The sequence below is a fragment of the Taeniopygia guttata genome, chromosome 6, assembly GCF_048771995.1.
Source record: "Taeniopygia guttata chromosome 6, bTaeGut7.mat, whole genome shotgun sequence".
Taxonomy (NCBI): domain Eukaryota; kingdom Metazoa; phylum Chordata; class Aves; order Passeriformes; family Estrildidae; genus Taeniopygia; species Taeniopygia guttata.
Genome location: NC_133031.1, coordinates 22,234,427 through 22,256,777, shown reverse-complemented (window position 1 = coordinate 22,256,777; position 22,351 = coordinate 22,234,427). Strand labels below are relative to the sequence as shown.

Sequence of the window (22,351 nt, the reverse complement as noted above, 5' to 3'; positions counted from 1 at the left end):
CCCAGCTGTAGCTTGTGCATGTTTTTGTTTTAGACTCAGTGTATTTTGTAAGCTGTGTATGATGCACACATGTAACTACAACATATGCTGTTTATGAGCCCTTAATCTTTCTTCACTTGAGGCAGAACTGCCCCCCCACAGTTTGCAGAGTTCCATCTGCATCACTTGTCTTGAATTGTAGATTTGTATCATGGCAGAGTATAGAAAAGGTATCTTCAATCTTCTCGTGACAGCTGCACAGCATTTTCCTAGGCTGACAGTAGTCAAATCAACAATAAACCTGCTGCATCTAATGCTGCTGATTTTCCATAAGGCATTTGAAAATGCCCAACATTTAGTGAGGACAGTTGTTACTTCCCATACAATTTAACAGGGTATCACTGCGGAATTTCACCCAAAGATAGGCATAATATACTCCACCTGTCCTACAGCACCGTAGGACTCTCTGATAAGGTGAACTACAGTGTTTTGAAAATGTATATTCATGTATATTCCTAATAGCCTAATGATCGCAAAATTCATTCAGACATGTAGAAGACCTAACTAAATCCCTGAAACAGCATCTTAGTCCTGTGCACCAGCCCAATTATAATTTTCCTTTTTAACTGTACCATATTGGGTGAACAAATATTTCACAGAAGAGGGCCTTAAGTTCTGGTTTTATCCTGTTCTAGTTGCTCTTATTTTTTCCTATGGCAGGTTTGGCTGGTTCATCCCTAACAAAGTTGTGGTGGTTCAAAAAGAAAATCTTAAAGTCCAGTCTGAGTAGCAAAAGGAATGGCTCCTCAATTACCTGTGCTTCCCTTTAATTACTGCCACTTGATTTAAATCTGAAAGGCAGTGCTTTAGAGTGCTTTAGTCTAACATTCATCAGAATAGGAAAAACAGGAACATGGTTGTATTATGTGATGAAGCGAGAGAAAATACTGAGATTGTTTAGCTGTTATCTGTCCCGATATAGAAGTGGTTTTTACTGAGAACTGTAGCAAATTGAAGTAATATTAATTCTGGCATAATAACTCTCTACTTTTATTGCAGGGTAACCCAAACCATCTTTTTCTCTCAGAGGAAACAATATAATACTAAAGAAATGGACTTTGAGAGAAAAACTGTATTCCTGGTTGAGTTTACATGAAGGTATTTTTTTAAACACTTAATGAGAGGTTTTTGTAATGGCACTGAAAGAATACACAATGTGAAAGGGTCAAACTACATTGAATCAGAAAACAGACCTCACAGTACTTGTTACATGGGCTAATACAGGACAGTCTATATTTTTGATCGCATCTATATTCACAGAAAGCTATTATTTTTATCAGTCTGTTTCAATCTGTTGTATTTCCCTTAAGTAGCAGATTCACCTTCAAGGACTAATTTATACATTGCAGTTTAGTTAGTGTCGTGGTTTCCAAGGTGTTTTCAGGAATTGTAGTAAGCTCATGTCACTGTTAATTAACCTTAAAGGCAAGACAATACAATTCCTCTGTAATCACAGAATGACACTACAGAGTCTTTTTAGCCACTGTTGGTTCTAACTTTTAAATTAGTTTTAGAAAATAGCAAAACAATTTATAAAGTTGCATTGGAACTTGAAATAATCAAAATGGAAACTATTTGGACAGTAACTAAATACTGTTCATTAGCTGCTGGTAATGACTAATGTGCTGGGCAAATTATTACTGATTTTATTCACAATGTGTCTACATACTTATGACAACATTCAAGCTTTTGAAGGAAATGAAGACCAAATTCACAAGTACAGAAAATAATAATCTACAATAGTATAATACTTTAAGAATTTAAAAATTCCTTTCTCATAAGGGAAAAGTTATTGTGCAATTCTTACTATGAATCAAAGTTTTGGGAGGTAAGTCTTTCTCTTTTTCTTTTTTTATTTTTTAGTTAAACTGTGTAAGTAAATTGATAAATCATATTTGTGGTTTTGACCACATAGATTAGACAAGAAATTATAGGGATTATAAAAATACTGTTTTTTTCTCCAACTCATAAAAACATCTGAATTGACAAAGGCAATAAGAAGTAAAATTTTCTAGAAACAATTTATTTTTAAAATTTCTTTTGATGTGCACGAAGACAGAAAGGTCCTTATGTGGATAAGCTTCCCTAGAGTAGTCAATCTGATTGGTCTTCAATAGATACTCTCTACAGGAGTATCAGTTTTGTATCAAGAGGATCGTAAAGGAGCTGATGTGGAGCAGCATGCAATGATGTGTGTGCCCTCTGTAAAGTTTTCCACAATAAAAAAAGTCTCTGCTTTAACAATTATTCTTTAAGAGGACTCTAAATGCCAAGTTTTCAAGGCTAAATTGTGAAAGACCAGAAGCCAGCGTCCAAGGCTTTTGAGCACCTGGATACAATGGAAAATTCCAACCCTTTCCCTGGTAAAAGAGTGGGTTAGAGTGCAATGGAGTAACTTCCTAATTTCTTTCTCATTACTTAAGTACTAGGAGTTTTGGGGGCAAAATCCTAGCTTTCAAGTTTCCCAGTAATTTCCTTTATGTACTATATATACTGTAGATAATCTAGACATTACGTGTGTGCTTTTATTGTGGCTAAACTGATGCAGTTATAGCTGCTTGATATAGTTAATCCTCTGTAATATTAGATCAAAGAAATTGTAACTATGGCATTTTTACTAAAAAAGAAAAGGAGCAGTATTTAAAGTGAAAGCTTCGTATTTCTGGAATGCAAAACAACATCAAAAGCTGGTCAAACCATCATAAATTCTGCGGTAGTCTTGCATATGTAATTATATAATCTGTTCCAGATGCTCCCAAAAAACCTTTGAAACAACTTCATGACTTCTTCAAGTGACCTTCCCATATGAAATTTACTTTTGCAAACAACACTTGAGTACCAGATAATGAGATGATAATTTCTTTTAGAGAAAAGTAATTTCTGGTTTACTATCAATTGTGTAAGTTCATGAGATACATGTAATTTCTTAAACTGTGAACTGTCTCATTAGTAAGGTCTGCATACTGATTGTAAGCCTTCAGGTCTTCCCAAAAAATTGACTATTTTTGAATTCCAAGTTTCAAAAACTGAGTACTTTTATTTTACTATTACTCAAGTATGGCTCAATGGCTTGTATATGAAATTGATCTGATTCCCTTCCTAAGCATGAGGAGGGTTTTCTTAAAGACTGTAAGAATGGAAAAGGTCAGGATGGCACGAGAGAGTATTTTTCAGACCACAAAATGAAAAACTGATTGAAAGTTTGCAATATAAAAATACAATCTAACCTCTGTTTTGCAGCAGTGAAGATGCATGCTTTTTGTCCATTCACCAAAACAAAATTGCTGATGAGAATCTTGGTTTACATAAAAAACCACACCAAACCAAAGCAACCCCTCACCCAGATTATATTCATATATTTATTAATGCTTAATATACTTCTCATTATATTAAACTCTAAAATAATATTAGACTCTAAAATAATATTAAATATTTTAGAGTAAACTCTAAAATAATATTAAATGAATTCCATGAACTCTGTTCTTCCCCAAAATGCTGAACAGGAATGAGCAGTGATAACAAATCAAATAGATATATGCATCACTAATCCATACAGCTCAGGTCTCCTTGAAATGTAAATTCCAGAAAGGGACTTGCATTTTCAAAGATGCATACAGCTTCTGCTAACTGGTGCTCCTGCATTCAGCTCATTTAAAGATTAGCTGTAAACTTCAGAGAAGAAAGAGAAAGACTTGATGCCTGCAAGCATAAATATAAAAAGACATTGGAATTTTCTACCTTTCTTTTTCTTGGAATACTATGAAATTTAATGTGGCATATTGACATGTGAGTTTTTCAATTACTGGCATCTACCTGAAACTTTTATTAAAGTATACATTGTTTTCAAATTTGCTTCTTGTAAGAAAAAAATAAAAAAGGAAAAATAGATTTTCAGAATGTATAAGAAACAGAAAGTATTTTTGTCCTATATAAGAAGCATTTATGCTTCTCCCTTTGATAATGTATTTCTGAAATTGGAAGGAGTTTTGTTTATCACTGAGATTGCATTGGTCAGAAAGAACCAGCCATGCTAGACAATACTGGGAATCTGGATTTGGGTGTTCTGTTATCAGACTGAAGTGCTGTGCCTACAGAGTAGAAAGAGCTATTCTGATAGAGAATCACATTGTAAATTCAGAGTTCAGACATTTTCTGGTTTAGCTTTTTACTTGAGTAAAGACAAAGACAATACTGTTAGACTGCACAACTGTAATTATTACAGTTTGCCTATCCAATGTCCTTGTGGAGATGGTAAAAGACCAGCATAAACACTCTGTTCTTTAACTGATTTGAAGCAAATATTTTTGTATTTCCACAGATTCTTATTTGACATTGTATTTCTTAGTGCCTACATCTGATCAATATTAATGATTAAGAAGCCACAATCTCAGAAAAGTGGAAGAAGTAAAGGAAAATTTGCACCATCTATAGAAATCAGGGATGTAGTAAATATACTTCAGAAAGATAATTTCAGAGATTAATTATATGCTAATGAAAATTATTTGATTTCATATATACAGTATATTTTCTCTCATACAAGTAGTAGAAGAGCTAAAGAATAAGATTCATTATATTATTTTTAACTTTCGACATTTTTTGACAGAATATTTGATGAAGGTTATTTCCACATAATCTGAGTCTGATTCCATCCAGCTTCAGAGGAATACTGCTATCTGCCTAAGCAGTCCACTTATAAAGTATTAAAAGCCTAAAAATCAGCCCTGTAACACATACCTTTCAGCCTGGAAAGTGGAAGAATCCCACAGTAGGAACATGCACTCCTTTAGGCTGAGCAGTGACTTAGGTAGAAGGCCACAGATGCAGGACCCTTGCCAGGGTTCACTTGGGTTTGATGCTCAGAGTTGATTTTCTTCTTTGGTATTGATATGTAATAAAATGTTTACATGAAAAAGCAGAAAAAATCAGCACAATACTGTTGAAAGAAATTGAAAATAAAATCCTGATGCAGGGCTGGAAATGGTTGTGGTTCTTACGAATAACCTGAGTACATCATACTGAACACTGTGTCTGAGATATGTAACATAACAAGAGGTTTTTTTAATGTTGAGACTATTCTGTGGTCTGCACCAAGAAATGGCAAAATAAAACTACACCATGCTTCAGGGGGCAAGCAAATAATATTTTTTTTAACAAGAACTGTTGTGCCAATGGAGATATATAAACCAAAGTCAGGAGAACAATAGAATAATTAGCCACAGAGTACAAACATAATTCATATGGTAGCACTGAGAGCTTTTCCATTCAAGAGTAAAGTGACATAATTTATGCAATCAAATATTTGTACAGTTGCTCAATCGTTAATAATTTTTTGGCATTGATTTTTATTTTAGTGTATAGAGTATCAGTGTTCCTGGGATATTTTAATTTCTATACATTCAGAACTCTCACTTTAACCTTCTTCAAACAGTTTATATTCTTGCATTGCAGATTTTTTTGCAAACCCAAGATAGTAAGAATGTGGTTTAATACTCATACAGACAGGTGGCTTCTAGCTCACCTATTCAAAATTACAGGTGAAATAGATTCCCTCTATTATTAATTAAGTACTTCAGCATATTGAAGATGATGATTTATTTATTGGAGTTACTATTATGCCCCTATTTTAACATACAATTTAAACTTATTTTATGAAAAATTCTATAAATCAACACCACTATCATGTGGGATATAAAAAATACTAACAACAAAAAAATACAGAACAGTTAGAATAATACTATTTCCAATATTTACATTTTTTTGAAGTTAGATGCATTTTTCCAAAACAGCAAAAATCTTGTAGAGATACACCTTTGCTAATGTATTTGCATGTGAGAGAAAGTTGATGTATTTGCATGTGAGAGAAAGAAGATCAGAATATGATTCCCAGCAATCATACAAATACATAAAACTTATTTTTCCCAACAGAAACAGTACCCTTTCAATGAGTCAACATGTGTTATTCTAATGAAGCATATAACCAGTGTGTTAATTCTCATAACACAAGTCTTTGCAGTTTAGAAAGGTCTGTCTGAAAGTTTGTCTCAGGCCCTTTTTAAGAAACATTGACCCCAAATGTGTTAATGCCAGTCAAAGGAATGATTAACCATCCTGTAAAATTTTGCATTGTGCTCTCTGAAGTAAGAATACAGTTGCTCTAAAACAGTGCTGTTAACAAGGGGATGGGGACGCCCTTTGGATTCATGTAAACATCTCTCCCTCCCATCACTTCTGATGCAGTAGAATCCCTTGGTTTGGTTAAAATAAAAATTAGAAGACATAATTCGGGATGGAAGATTTAGAAATCTTTCAACTTTTTGTAATTCAGGAAGAGGGTCCTTGATCAAAGTATTGCCATCCACTATGTGAATCTGATCCAAACTGAAATGCTTAAGCCACTTTTCCATATGGACATCATATAGACTTCTCTGAATAGCTTTGTATTTGGTATTAAGCACTCCATTCTTAATAACAATATCTTCAAAGAGCTGAACAGGCTTGTGGCTTTCCACTCTGTTGTAATATACTTGGGTATAGTCAGATATAACTCTCTCAGTGGGATCTCTTAGAATGAGCAGCAGTTTAATGGAGCTATTCATGTCATGAATCCTTCCTGGAGCCTGTGGTGATGTAAAATAGCCTGGTGTTTTCTCAATTGTAATTTGATTTCCGTAAGAAAATGGCATCAGATTTCTATACCAGTCTATTCCTTTCACATAATTTTCATCCCAGTCAAAGAAGTGGACTTCTGTAGCTGCCACCACAATGTTAGGATGAATATCCAACATTTCCAGTAAAGCTCTGGTCCCTCCTTTACGAACTCCTATGATGATTGTCTGAGGTATTTGTCTGCTCGTGCCAGGAGGTCTCACCTGTGCTGAATAGTGTTCACTTGTATTGCTGAATAATCCCACTTGTGATTTCAGCGTTTCCAACAGAGCCCCATTCTCAGCAGGAGCACCCCGAGCGTGGGTCAGCAGAAGATAAGCTGACACGAGTAGGAAGGCCATGTGGAGAGGAATAATTATTTCAAGATAATGTTTTGCTCAATTAATGAAAGAATAGGTGAGTCCCCTCTTGAGATGGTTGGCAGAACCCCTGGCAAGCACACAGCAAGCTTCTGAAGCATCTGCAAAATAAAGTTAGACAAATCAGTGATTCTAAACTCATAATCAGTAAAAAAATTCAACTCACAATTCAATTCACAAAGCTAATCTGTGATCCCAATAGGAAATTTATAGGGAAGATTTTTCCCCTGACTTTATTTTAGAAGGACAGAAAAGTCCTATGTGTTGGGGCTTTTTTCTCTCCTTACCAAAAGTGACCAATGATGGATACTAACCTTTCAATAACTTTCATATCGTCTAAGCAGATTGGAATTGTTTACCTGATTTTAAATCCTGACCATTTCTTGCTTGCTTTCATTTTCCTAATTATCTTCATATATACCACACACTTCTCTTGTTATAAATACCGTACCCCATATGATAACAATAACTCCAAAGAATATTTGAATGTCAGCACCTTTCCTCAAATTCCCTGCTAGAATAGTGTATTCTTATATAAATAACAGACTTGGATGATGGTGCCACCATCTGAGTTTTAGTGAGCTACGAATCGTACAAAAATAATTCTGTTTACTTAGACACAAAAAACCAAAACACAGATACAGCCAAGTTTTGAAATCTGAGCCCATAAGAGCAGAAAACTAACTGTGTCAAAACAAAAGTAAAGTGGCTAAGTGGGATCAGTGTGGGAAAAATAAATGATGCAGGGTGGATGGATTCTCTGTGACTATCCAAGTGTTCTGCTGCACAGTCATATAAGTGTTGGAAAAGTCTTTGCAAAATCAGATCTTCAGATAATATTCTACAGTTCCTCCAAAGCTCTGTATAAGACATATCCAGATGCTTTCTGGTCACTGAAAGATTTCTGCAAGGAGGCAAGTCTGCTTGAGGCTGAGTAGCTTCTTTTACTTAATCCATATTGCATATGGTCATTTTAAGAAGTGGTGAACATTAAGTATCTTCAAAATTTGCAAAAACTTTAGGCTTGCAGGTATGTGCACGTGCAGATGTAAGTGAAAGAAAACATCTATATAATTGTTTTACTAACATTTGAAATCTCCTGCGTAATTTTTGTACACAATATTTGAAACAGATTGCTTACAGATCTGCCATTGCACCAAGTCATAAAAAATTCAGATCAATGCAACACCTGCACTTGAACCACTGTGCTTGGATTTCCTGTTTTTAATTCTGAAAATCCCACAAGACAAATTCCCATTGAGAGGACTCTTGAGTTTCACTCAATTTCTGAGCAATTACAGGATTTTAAGATTTGTGGAATATTTACATTCTTGTTTTGTTTTTAATATAGCATGCAGAAGCAAGGGTGCAAGGGGTTTTTTTCTACAGTGAAGCAGCAGTCATTTAATAACAATAACCATTTTTTGAATAATTTTGAATTATGGCTCATATTTTAAAGGAGTCTCAGAAATGTTACAACCTTAGCTCCTTCTTCAGTGTTCACTGTCTCTTTCTAAACATATTGGTCACAGTACTTCATTTCTTAGAAACAACCATAGAAAGCACAGACAATTCCCATTTTTTATGGCACTGGGGAGTATTCAATATTTCTACTTTAAAATTGTTTACTTTGAGTCTTCCTTTACAGGCTTAAAGATTTTAAATTTTTGATAATAACAGTCTAGGCAATGCAGCAGATTCATTAAATCAAATGTTATTGAAACCTTCTCCAGCTTCTTGGATATCTAGGGAATGATAGTAGTCAGCCTCAATGAGCACTAAATTCACAGTTATAAAGCAAATATTAACCCTAAAATTGTCATTTAAAAAATAAACTATGACCTTTAGTGAAGAAATCTGCAGAGAATATTTCCTGTTCTGTCCAAGCAAGAATTAAAGGGCAACTTCTTCTTCAAAGAGAGCACAGTTTCAGCTAGGAAGAGTGAGTATACAATTACTAAATATTAGAAAAGTCTAAGTACAAATTTGCTTTGTAATGACAGACTGGAATGCTGTTCTTTAAGAACTTGAAAGGAGGCTTCATTTTAAAGCTCACAATTTTTTTCACTAGGAACTTCACTCAGAAGTTCTGTTTGAAGTTCCCAAGAGCAAATAATGCAAGAATTCCTATGGCAGTCACAGGAGGGAAGAATAGGTATGTTTATACCAAAATAATTTATAGTTACTATTCCTTTGGATGGCAAGCTTGGGAATTGGTAACCATGCTGTTCAGTGCTGCTGAGGGACTAAAATGCATTTTACAATAATGGCAGCTAATGTTGTTTTGGAAAGGTTCTTAGGATGCACAGCACGAAATTTGAAGCATCGCACCCCAGATGATTCCTGGAATGCCAGCTTTCAAAGAAGGGACTCTGCTTTAGGAATTTCAAGCCAAATTTTTCATGATTCACAAGGTTCCTGAATAGTTCGATCTGAGGAAAGGCACAGCTATGCATAAGATGGTTTCAGAAGTAGCAACATATGACAGACAGTATGGCATTTTTCCAGAGCTGTGATGCCAGTAGGCTGAGATTTGGGAGCGGGGGCCAAGGGAAAAGTTAATCATTCTTTTAACCTGTTCTGAAATCCCAGTGTTAGTTTGCATTCTAGTAATCTTCATTGTTAAATTAACATGCTTCCAGGAAGACTGAGGAATTGTTTCTACAAAAATCTTACAAGTTTGCTCGATTTACATCTTTCATGATAATACAGCATGTTATAAATTATGAATGCACTTACACCTTTATACATTAGGTTACAATACTTTGAACTAAGGGAAGACCTCCCTGAATGTCTGCCAAGCAAGAGACTACTTATAAATACCAAGGTGGAGACATACAGTTCATTATCTGATTTAAATTCTGGAACTATCCCATTTTGAAACAGTTTCATGAACTGATTCTAGACAGGTATTATAGGCAATTTTATTTAACTTGAAAGAAAACTATTTTTAGATTTCTTGAGGATTAGTATTCTTGAGACTAACTAGGTTAATAGCTTAAATTGAAAAAATAGAAAGGAAGAGGGGAAAAAGCAGGAATTTCTCTGAAATAATCTAAAACCAGAGTGAAAAAGAAACAAGTATTTCATACTGGGACTCTTCACTAGTGTAGACAGAGATGTGCTCTTCCTAGATCTGGTGATAGGTGAAAAAAATTCTCACATTCACTTCTTAATTTTGTTTAAAAAATTCAAACACACTAATGCTATTTCATCCCTAAGTGAGTTTTCTAGTTTCATACACCTAAGAATCAGGTGCAAATACTGAAACCCAAAAAAGTCTGTAAGATGAATGAGAAAATTGTACTTATTACTAAGGAAAGATTGGTCTTCCAAAATATTTTCAGGTTCACTTCTGATGTGAGTGAGAGTCTGTTTAATTTACCATCTGAAATCAGCAGGTCTTTGTAAGACATATTCAAGCAGCAAGTAGCAGAAGGTGTTCTGCATATTCTGTGGGCTGAAGTATTGTTTGAAAAAATAATTAACATAATTATTAACCATTTTAACCAGTTTTCCAATTAATTAGTTGTTTAAAAAAATTCTTAGAATCATTGTTAGGAAAAACAGTACCTAGGAAATACTACAGAAAAAAATCAAATTCAAAAGGTGCTATAAAACTGGTTCCTAAATGGATCAAAATTGCCTTTGGGAGCAATTCTATCAGAACAACATTTCAGTTTTGGCCTTTGATTGATTTCAGTGAAGCTCTAAGATATTAGATCCTGTGGTTAGGTTATAATTGCTACATAAATGTAAAGGTTTTAAAGAAAATTTATCATATATAATTGGAATGTTGTTTGAATAATTTTTGTGTTGCTTTTATGTCTTTATGCAACTACATATTTAGCAGATATTAACTGCTTTTTATAATGAAAACAATATATTTTACATTGGTGTACTGCACCAATGAAGAATCTGAAAGTATTCTTATAAAAATACCCCATGACACGTGATCAGAATTGCAGTGCCTTATTACCATTTTTCCCTATTATTTGGTAGTGTTGATCCTGTTTAGTCATCAACAGATATGATACTTATTAAGCAGAAATGTAGTTCAGAAATAAATTCATGCTGCAGAAAGACTAATTAAGTAAATAGTACCTTGGGCTGCTGTTTCTTTTATTTTTTTAAAACCTAGACTAGACTTGAGAAGCTGCTATGCTGGTTGAAAAATCATTTTAATATTACAGAAATGTACTAAAGACCCTTAAGTGCTGCACTCTACTCTGAAAACACTTGCAAGCATCTTACAATTTATCTTGCTTTGGGGTAAAGTACAAAATCATAGGGTAAACCTAAATATATTATTACTAATTTATAACATTATTAGTTCCTAATAACACTTCCTGTATTACACTGCCTGTAATGTTTTTCACTGGAGAATTCTGCAGCACTCTGTGTTAATGAACTGCCTGCACCTTATTAAGGTACCCTTGGCACCTTACAGGAAATTGCAAGAGACCAATGTATAGATCCAGTTCAGGAGTGCAAATGCCTTGGAAAGTCAGGTTAATCTGATCTGCTCAAGGTCACATAGCAGGTTTATAGTCCAACCAAGAATAAAAACCCCCAGGCTTCTAATTCTCCATCCAATTTCCCTTCCAATTCCAACTTTGTGCCATTTCATAGCAGCCTCTCACAACCCTTATGATAACTGATAGCTGGATTACATGCTGAATTGAAAAACAAAGAGGTTCCTCAATGTTTCAGCATAAAACTCAATTTTTTTTAATAAGGCTTGCTCCTCACAAAAAAGAAAAAGGAATCAAATACTAACTAAAAACTCAGGATTTCGTTGTTTCAAAGCATTTGTGCAGAAATACTTCTATTGGTGACTGAAAACTGCAGCAAGAGGAGGTGGTCAGAGCAAATATAACAAAACACCAATTTTTGTCTTGATACTGCTTTTCCTGTTAATTCCTATTAGATATTAACTTATTGAAACAAAAAGATCAATCACTGAGAAGAGTACAATGCAAACATGTTAAGTAAGGCTTACTGGCACACAAACTTGAAACAGCTCAATTGTATCTCTATTATTAACATCTTTAATGCTGACAATATAAGAAAACAGTTTCAGCCTAACTGTATTCACAGCCAAAGGTCATACAAGGTGAACAGTTCCAGAAATTTCTGGAAGGATAGTCATATTGTGATGTCAGTTAGACCGATGTAAAGTATCCCTATACAGACTGGGTTATGTAATAAATAGTTCTAAACAATGATATAATTTCAAAAGTTTTGAATATCTGAAATTAGGCTGGTGATTTTCCTTCAGTAAAACTAGAATTAGTTACATAGCCGAATAAATGCAAATCTGCACTCAGCATGGCTTATACATTTTTTAAAAACAGGCAAATGAATTATCCAGTGCATATAGGACACATTGCTTAATAGAATCCAGTATCAATGTATTCAAATCCAATAATGTAATGACTAATTTTATTAATTCTAAGCACTAAATATTAGAAGTAATACTATCATCAAAAGTCCTCTTTATAATACCTTAATTCTGATTATAGTATAATTTATGAATTAATGGACATTTGAAAATACTTGGCACATGTCCAATGGTTGAACAGAAAGGTATCCTCTTTAATATTAATTGGAAGAAAACACAGTTCAGCTACTTCTATCCACACATGTGAGATATGCCTAGGCAGAGTTCAGGACAAAATAAGAGCACATTTCTGAGTGTGAAAAATATTAAAAATTTTGGAAAAGTGTAAAAACAATTGTGACTCTTAATTTTATTACAAGCAGAGCAATTACATTAGGTCTGTGTTAGAATGAGACCAATCAGGTGCAATTGAATAACTTTACAGCTGTGCCCTTGAAGTGAGATTTGATTCAGAAGAATCCAAAATTACCTATTCCATGAGACTAAAGACTGTGTGGGAAAGGACAGTTATCCCAGAGATATAACCCTTTACATGGCATGAAACTTCTCTGCTCTGCTCCATTCCCAAACTAACAGTAGTAACTAAATAACATTTGCATTGTCGTTACTGGCCTTTATCAGAATCAGGCAGGAGAGGTCAGGCAGTTCCCAGGAATATACCTCCCACCTGTAACCATGGAAAATCTCTGCTGCCAGCTGGAGAAAGCAAGAAAGGGCAAGAGACAGTAAAATACAACACTGGAGTTTTGTAACAGAGCTGCAAGTTGAGCTCAATGATCTCTTTTCATACAAGGAGGAGAGGACAAAGTACAAAAAGGACCAGAGACCCAAAGTCAAATAAACATTGCAGCAGTTCATATTGCTGATTAAGAGTCTTGAGAGTCTTGTAGGCACCTAAGAATTTTGTTCACTTTCATCTTGCTCAAACTATGGGTGTATTTTTGTTAGGGAGATGCACTAAGATTTCCTAAATGAGGTAGTACCTAAAAACCCACGATCCCACAGACTGTCCAGAAATGCTGCCTTGCTGTTGTAACACCTCTTTGGGTAATGAAAAAGTTTAAAGATTTCTCTTTAAGCATCTACACAAAATATATGTTAGCACAAAGAAAGACATTAGCATTTTAAAATCCTAATCTCAGCAGTGAATTTATTTGTGTGAGCCTTTTCCAATGAGATTGCAGTTTTATAACAGCCAACAGTTACTACCTTACAAGAATAAAAAAAAAAAAAAAAAAAAAGGAATAAAAAAGGAAATAGCTGATTGGTGAGTAAAGGTAGGAGCTACAAAGTAACAGCAATTGGCTGCAGGCTTCTATCAGGTACATAGACCACAATGGATAAAAAGAAAAGCTAAGAAATATTAGCATGAACTATAAACACTATTAAATCATTGGCAGGTGATATTAACAGATAGGAGTTTTGAAGGAAATTTGCTTCCCTAAGGCTAGCATTACATTTCCTAATTCCTTTTCTGACTGCACTTATGTAGCAGTATAGTAATATATACAGTATAAACACACTAATAAATTTCTGAGCTAAATAAACCTTCTACAGTTGTAGTTTACACACTTATACTTTATGGTATCTTTGAAAAATATCATACTCAAACCATCCACATAAAAGACACTGAATTACAATTTCATAAAGATCTTTAATAAGTTGAGCCCATAAAGCCAGGTACATTTAGAAGGATACTTCTAAATAGACATAAATAAAAATTCAGTTCCTATTAAGATGCAAAGAGTGGATAGTGGTCAGATTAGCACAGATGAGAAGGCCAATTTTACTTATCACATTGGCATATTTGAAATGGAATTTCATTAGCATTTTGTTAAATTAAACTTACACCTCAAATTGTTAATTAAGTATCTGAATTAATATAAATTGAAGTAACAAAGATGCCATGCCAATTCTTCAGCCAAACAAGCAGTAGTCATGTAATTGTAAAGATGTAATGATGTGTGGCTGATAAGTAGCTTTTGTGTATATTTCTACAGTACAGCAAAAAGGTCAAACTTCAGCCTCTCTACCTCTGGTATAATTAATTGAATATTATTAATTTCCCCCCCACTCATTGTCACAAAGAATACCTTAATACTCACAGATGTTTAGGGAATAAAATTAGAATTTGATGCAGAGGATTTATGAGAGACCTGTCTTTTAAAGGAAAAAATTCCTCAGAGGGTCAGGGATGGCAAGAGAAGCATCCAAGAGGGATGAGGATAGTTTAACTCTGCGGTATAAAACAGGAAACTCCTACAGGATATCCAGGTCAAATAACTGACCCTAAAATCTTTTATGGCTCCTGTAAAGAGCACAGATTCCTGATACTAAAAATAAAAACAAACACAAAAAATCACATACCCCTCCACCAAATCCTATTCTTAAAAAAAAAAAAAAAAAAAACCACAACCAAAAAGAAAAACCACAAACACATTGCTGGTTTTAAGAGAATACAACTTCAAGGACTCCAAAAAGGGATAAGTCTTCTCAGATCTTTTCTGGGCAGCACTTGTCAATATTGCACCTTTTGTTTTCAGCACTGCCCCCGTGCAGGGGAGTCGCAATCCAGGCAAAGCTCAGCAGAGCGTGGCAGCAGCTCGGGATCACCCAAAGGCAGCAGTGGGGAGCTGGCCCGGGGAGCAGCCAGGCCACAAGGCTGTCCTGCAGGCAGGGAGGCTTCTCTATCCCCACCCTGAAATCTGGCCAACAGTGACATATCTTACATGAGTCTGATGAGCCATGCTCAGTGTCTTACCCTTTGTTTACATCTTTTTGAATAACTTTTCCAAGGCTCTGGAATTAGTCCCTGGGATGTAGTTCTCTGATGTTATCTGATAAGAATTGCTCTGTTGGGTCCCATATAGCTGTTGTATACCCCCCTCCTACAAGGCATGAAACAAACTGATCCTTCCCTTGGTAATGAATCCTGTTATCCCACAGTCCCCAGGCTGGAAACCTTCTAATGTCACATGCAAACAGCAAGAGAGGGATCCAGCTTCTTGGCCCAGAGTAACACTGTAAAGCACAGATGTAAACTGAGCAGGGAATTCACACAGAATTTAAAAAAGCAAAAGGCACATCAGAGTTGAAATCTTTTGGCCTTGTAAAGGATGACTGAACAAAATCTAAGAAAAAAACACCAGCTCAGGAGAATTTGTTTTTAAAGAGTAACTACAGAACAGAGGATGTGGGAGGATATAAAGAAGCTGAAATAATGAATCAATGATGAACTTAAGACTGAAAATTTAATCCTGAAATTTTGGGTACTAGCACAGGCCCTGATAAGAGACAAGATCAAGATAAAGGTCAGAGAAAAACAGTATGAGTAGGAATGTTTGATAAAATAATGGGATTTACAAAACCAAGGAACATACTAAATCCACACTGAGTTCAGGTATGCTGAGAGACTTTGGTCATCAAAGAATCAGAAATTCTACAGAAAGGACCTCATAGTCCATCTTTTCTCAAAGTAAACAAGTGTGACTTGAAGAGACCATAGAAAGCAACTGCTTAGCAAGTCTTAACATTGATTAATAAATATATTAGTAAAATATACAAAAATATATCAGTAAAATAAATATATTAGTCAAAATTCTGTCTTCCACTGGTAAACAAATTCTTGCTAATAAAGAAGGAAAATACACTGCAATACAGAACAGGCAAACATATTAGAAAAGAAACAAATAGATAGAACATTTATTGAATAGAAGCTCAATGCCTTCAACACATATCCATCATCAAGCTATGTGCACATTCAGCCCAGCAGATACTGGAATGAAGCAATTTAGGGAACATTTGGAAATGCCTGACAACTGGAATCAAACACATAAAACACCCCCGAGTGCAACACTCGTGTCACACTGCTCCTCAGGCTGCTACAGGAGACAAGGACGACTGGCTGGACACATGGAGTAAGTAAAAGACAGATCATTTACTGGCTATTATGGAAAATCAGAAATCAGATCCTTGCTCCTTACCAAACCTTTTTCTAGTGCCAAAGTAGCACATTAAAGTACAGTAAAAGAATACTCACCACTCGTAAGAGTCTGAGAACAGACTACTAATACCGCAAAATTCTAATGATTTTCTCCAGGATTTCTGAGATGTAGTAAGGTACTGTCTGCCAGTCTTTTCAACATTTTAGTTAGGAAAGACAGAACTTAGGAAATCTTCTGTGCAGTCCAAATTTTTCAAACTTTGATGTACAGCCTAACCTATAGGCATGTCAGTAGTACAACCAGAAATGTAGGTACATGTCAAAAACTCCTATACTTCAGTGGAAAACAAAGAAATTCCCTTTCTTCTTTCTGATCAGTCCAGACCATTACGACGACTTTCCTGTGCAAAAACATCCTGTGCATCTACAAGTTTAAGGTGTCCTCACAAAAACACTTTCTGTTGTTCCACACTGCATTCTACAGCACGGTTAATTCCAGCAGAACATGCTCCTCAGCACACAGCATCACTTCTGGCCCAAAGCTCAGTGCCATGGTGCACCCAAACAAGTCTTCCACACTTTTCCTTTAGTGCTGCTTCATTTCAAATCAGTTACAGCTTCTCAGAAAGGCTCTTTGATGGCTGAGAGTGCCTACAGAAATGTTTTGCCATCCTTAATCTCTGTCAATTTTCACCTAAGTCTTTAAGGTAAAATACTATTTAAGAGCCATTACATACATTCAGGATGAGGACTTCAGGACTTCAGATATGTGAGACTTGTGATAAATGGTGAGGGTTTGTCACATTAGAAACTCTAACTAGAAAGAGCTACAACAGATGTGGCTGGACACAAAATAAAGCATGGTAAGATTAGCTCTCAGATTCAAATACTGTGTTTGCTGTTTATGATAATAAAATTTATAAGTAGAAATTTTTAATTTGAATCTTTAGTATCAATTTGGAAAACATCTGTTGTACCTAGGTATCTAGGTATCATAGTTTTCTCCTTTAATCTGAATGGTTTTACCAGTATTCAGAGGGTTGGTAAGATGCTAAGAACACCTATAACAGAGAAAGAGGCAGAGGAAGGGAAGGGCTCTGATACATTCTTGTCATTACCTGCATATCAATTAGAGCAATACATAGTTAGAATGTTCAAAGCCATTCTCTTAAGACTGGGTAGGCTGTACAACACATGTACTGTAATTGATTCTAATCCCCTGATTTCAGCTCCTTAAGCAGACACTGTATGACAGCAGACTGGTCTCATAGTGCCACAACAACAGGACATTTCCCCAAGGAGCAATACTTCAGCACAGCATAGAGGAGACCTAGAGGTACCTCCATTATCTTACATTTGCTCTCTCAGTCTCCTTCCTTCGCAAATAAAAGAGAAAAACCCTTAAAGCACCAAATTTTGTTATTTCAGTTTCAAACTTTACTTTTCCTGTAGGAGGAGGTAATCAATTTTGTGATCCTAGATACATGTTCTAGCTGCAACTAATTTTTTCTTCTTTCTACATAGCTTATGATCCACATATTCCATACTGTTCTAGTCCACTTAATTTTTTTCCCTCAGGTAATTTAAAAAAATAAAATTGATGATTTCTCTTTTTGCTGTTCTCTATTACCAGTACAACACTGCTATATAAAGCAAAGATGTAAGAGTTAGTGTGTGGTGGTTTTAAACGTAAAATACACATCTCGTGCATCCTGATCATTGTTTCTTTGCCCCATGAATACCCTTAGCAGTCCCTATGGTACAATTTTAAAGAAAATCATTATCTCACTGTACCTTTTACTTTTGAATATATTTTTTCTCCTTGAGAATGCATTTAGAGTTTTTGCAGAGTTAATAGAATATTACCAGCAGTTTTTCTGCAGCATCCTTCATTGGTGTCTCAGCAGTTACTTTAAACATTTTGAAGAAAAAATGTGAACATGTGAATACCAGTTAATTTACAAGTCCAGTGGGATTCATAGATAAAAACCAGAAAGTAAATCACCAAACCAACACTTTCAAATCAGATTGCCAAAAGCCACATAAAATCAGACTACGTTCTGCTGCTGTTTACCACAGAGAATAGGAATTTATTCCTTTAATAAAATGACGATGGAGTTGGGTAGTGCTGAAGCTGAGACTAGAGAATCTTAATTCACTACATAAATTGTGGTGCAATTTTAAAAGATTTTGAGCACCTGATGCTTTTTTTTTTTTTTGCATTTTAGGATGGCTGAGAACTCCACAAAAGGTCACCTGTTCTCAGGCACAGATATAACAATTTTCCAGATCAGCAACATGGAAGAAATATATACCAGTATGTGTAAAGATTCCTGAGAAGGCATTTGCAGCCTCCCTCTTTGCAGCTGATGATGTGTCCAAACTCTGTACCATTTCATAAGAACTTTGAAAAAGCCTCACATTCACACAGTAGCTCAGAAAGATTAATATGAAATTTAGCTAGGGAAAAATAATCTCTGGTGGAATCTCCAATTTACTTACAAAACCTACCCATCCTCCTGCTCTCAGGGTTTAGTTTCTCAGTGTTTGGCCACTGCCATATATAGTGGTTTGAAAATACAGTCATAATACTACTTCCCCTGAGCCCAATTTGTGAGAAATGTGACTTCTATTTAAATTAAACATCATGTTTAATTTCATTACAATAAAGGAATTTTTTTCTGCATTCTGATTATGGGTGTTCATTCCTCTTACCTTAAAATATGTGATCACGAGGGAAAATAAATCTGGATTTGAAATTTAATTTGTAACTATAAAATATGGAATAGTTATTTCTGTTTATAGCACACTAAAAAAGGTAGTGCAAGTACGCAGTATAAGCTACTAGTTATTGATGCCAGTTCTGTTTTAAAGCACTGATAATAGCTTTTCCTCTCGAGGGAGGACAGTATTTCTTCTACAAACTATAAATTGTATATATTATTTCACATTTTTTATGCTGAATATTCATCTTAGATTTGTAGTTTGACATTTCTTAGCTAAAATATTTTCACATTCATGTCTCACTTATTCTTAATGGCATCTATCAATTTCAAGCAGAAAGAACATTAAAAGAAGGTTAAATTTCTCCTGGAAGGTTTTTTGTCCAGGGAGGTGATATGGATGCACTTGGAAAATTATTACAACTACTGATGATATCTTAAGAGGAATTATAGTCAACAGAAAAAATGACTTTGAGTTTATAGATAATAAACAGTTCAGAGCAAATTTTTGAGATCAGAATCAAGATGCTGGGATCAAACAATATCTATCAGTGTGTTAGAAATAAGGGATTAAATGACTGAATGTGAAAGAATCATGATTCCTGTACTACAGAACTTATCAAAATTATATAAGGAATTAGGGCATAGCATGTAAAAAAAGTAATAAAATAAAGCTATTCCCTCTGACATTTAAAAAATGTAGATGATATAACTGTCATTCAGGGTCTGGAAATATTTCAGTCAAATATAAAAGTACCAGAAGAAATAAATCATGAAGTCTAGCCTATTTTATAAAACATCATGATCTGCTGTGTATGGATGACTATGCAAGAGAAATTGAATGTGAAGTACTTTAAATTATAACACATAACCCTCTAGTAAATACACCACAAAGCCAGGAGTGAAAGAGTAAAGGATTGGAGAAAGCAAGGGAAGTGATGAAAAGAAAGAAATGGAGCATTTGTAGGAAAAAAGCAGGTTGTTAATAATTTTAGTGAGCACAGCTAAGTTCTATACCTGTGCAAATACACACATAAGCACACATAAACATAGCAAATATACATAAGCACACATATATATAGCACACAGAGAAATATAGAACAGACAGTAATAGAAAATAATACAGGCAGTTTAAAGAATTCAAATTACTTGGGGTTATGAGCAATGCAACGGATGCTGATACGTACAGATTATAAAAGTGGATTGCAAATGGAAAAATGTGTGTGCACTAGAAACAGGTTCAAAATCAAATGTTCAAGTGCAGAAGAACTTAGATTTCTTACAACATATCATATTTAGATTCTACTGTAGTGCAGGTACAAAGGGAAGCAAAAGTGGTTAAGGATGGTATTGTGATACACTCAAGTGGAAATTGAATTAATGGGAGTTCAGGTTTCACCTTTTCTTGTGAGGACTGGATCAAACAAACCTTGTGCAGTTATGCCACAACTAAGTGAGATGGAGTTTGAAATTACAGTTGGTTACACGCTTTCCAAGTAGAGCAACTTACTCAAACTCTGTTTATTCGCATGGGGAGTTAATGTTCAGCAGCTAATGTGTTCTATAATTTATACTTCAGATTTCTCACAGTAATTTCCCCTTGAAGACAAGCCTTGAGAGAGAAATTTTTCAGGATCGTTTATGCAGGTCTCATTCTAGTTCCACAGAAGTCAGTCATAGTATTTTTTACTTAGTAGCAAAGTTATGAAAATTTTGAAAGATCCCTCTCTCTTCCTCATCTTGTGCTTCTCAGAATTGTATTTCTCACCTTGTAGTGATATTACAAAGGCAAATTCAAATCCCTTGAATGTCCAGATGATAGAAGAATGGAGGAAACCATAAAATTAATTCCATAAGATTGAAATGCCAAGTTGCATTGCTACAGCTGAATAAGAAAGGAAACATCTAATCACTATTCATGTTTGGAAATACATCCAGGTGTTCTGGAGAGATTTTAAATCACAGAGCTGAAAACCTACAAGTAATATCAGCCCACATGTTGAAAGGTATTTTAAACCAATGAAGAATAGCAATAATATCACAGTCATTCATGTAAATTGAGAGAAATTATACTGAAATTAGTGGGAAAATTGAAAGCAGTGATGATATGCTAAAATTAAATCAATTTGTTTAGATTATGCCTCCCTCTCATATGAACAAACACATATCCTACTTTGCTGAGCAAAATTTTTACACTGCTTTTGGATTCCATTGGTCATGCAAGCTAAAGAGCATGGGGATAAAAACAGGTTGACAAAGTTTATTTGGCTTTCTGACAAAGTACTTCATTATTAGTTTCAGGGTAAAAAAGCAAATAGTCAATGTAGATTAATAAAATAGCTCAGAAAGTAAAGTGTAGGAATGCACAGGAAATCCTCAACATCCAGTTAATTCACAAGCTTGCACCAGATATCTCTTTAGGAAAAGACACAGGCTGAGAGATTCAGAGTCCAAGGAGTTTCAGTTACTAATGTATTTGAAATTTGAATTTCAAATTAGAGATGGACACTTAGATCCCTTAGACTTCCTGGAAAGCCCTACCCTTAGGATTCTTTATGAAGCACCCAAAAATCTCAGTGAAAATTTCAGTTGGATGCACAGCAGTGGACAAAGGCCAGCACATTATTAGTATGCAAAAGCAGTAAGAGAAAATGACAGCACAGTTTTAATGCATTTTGATAAACTAATGGTTCAGAGTGACTAGAACAGTGTGTTTCATTCTGGTCAATCACTCCCAAAAGGAAGAGAGTTCAGAGGTGACTGCCAACAAAAGATTGCAAGCATAAATAATTTGTCAATATAAAGAGATGGGAAAAAAATGCAGAGTCTGTACTTTGACTGCTGCATTAGATAAATGAACTAAGATAACCCTTGCTCCTTTTCTCACAAGCTCACAAAAGATATTTCAGAGAAACAAAAAGGCCATGAAATTAAAACTGACAAAGTTATATGCTCTGAACAATGCACAACTAATCTAGGAGTGTCATTGTCACTAAATGTTACTGCAGCTCTGTATAAAGCAAACAAAAAGAAAGCAACCACAAACAAATGACATTTTAAGCTGTATTTTGAATACAGTATTAAATTTCTTATATAAAAAAAATCTACTATAAAAGTGGATTTTACAAGAGCTCCAGGTGAAACAGAGATCGATTTGAGAAAACTGCATTTCTAGCTTCATAATACCTCAGAGATATGTCATACTGAAATATCTAGC

The 22,351-nt window shown here is 34.8% G+C and overlaps 1 protein-coding gene across 10 annotated transcripts in view; it reads right to left on the bottom strand.

Moving 5' to 3' along the window:
- Positions 1–5,159: 5,159 nt before the first annotated feature.
- LOC100217958 (heparan sulfate glucosamine 3-O-sulfotransferase 1) overlaps positions 5,160–22,351 on the bottom strand; it is a 47,086-nt gene continuing 29,894 nt past the window's right edge. For all 10 annotated transcript variants that reach the window (XM_072931146.1, XM_030276164.4, XM_072931142.1 and 7 more), the window contains one exon: positions 5,160–7,165. In XM_072931146.1, coding sequence (XP_072787247.1) covers positions 6,117–7,046 — 930 coding nt within the window. In that variant the 5' untranslated portion in view covers positions 7,047–7,165 and the 3' untranslated portion in view covers positions 5,160–6,116. The remainder of the gene's footprint in view (positions 7,166–22,351) is intronic.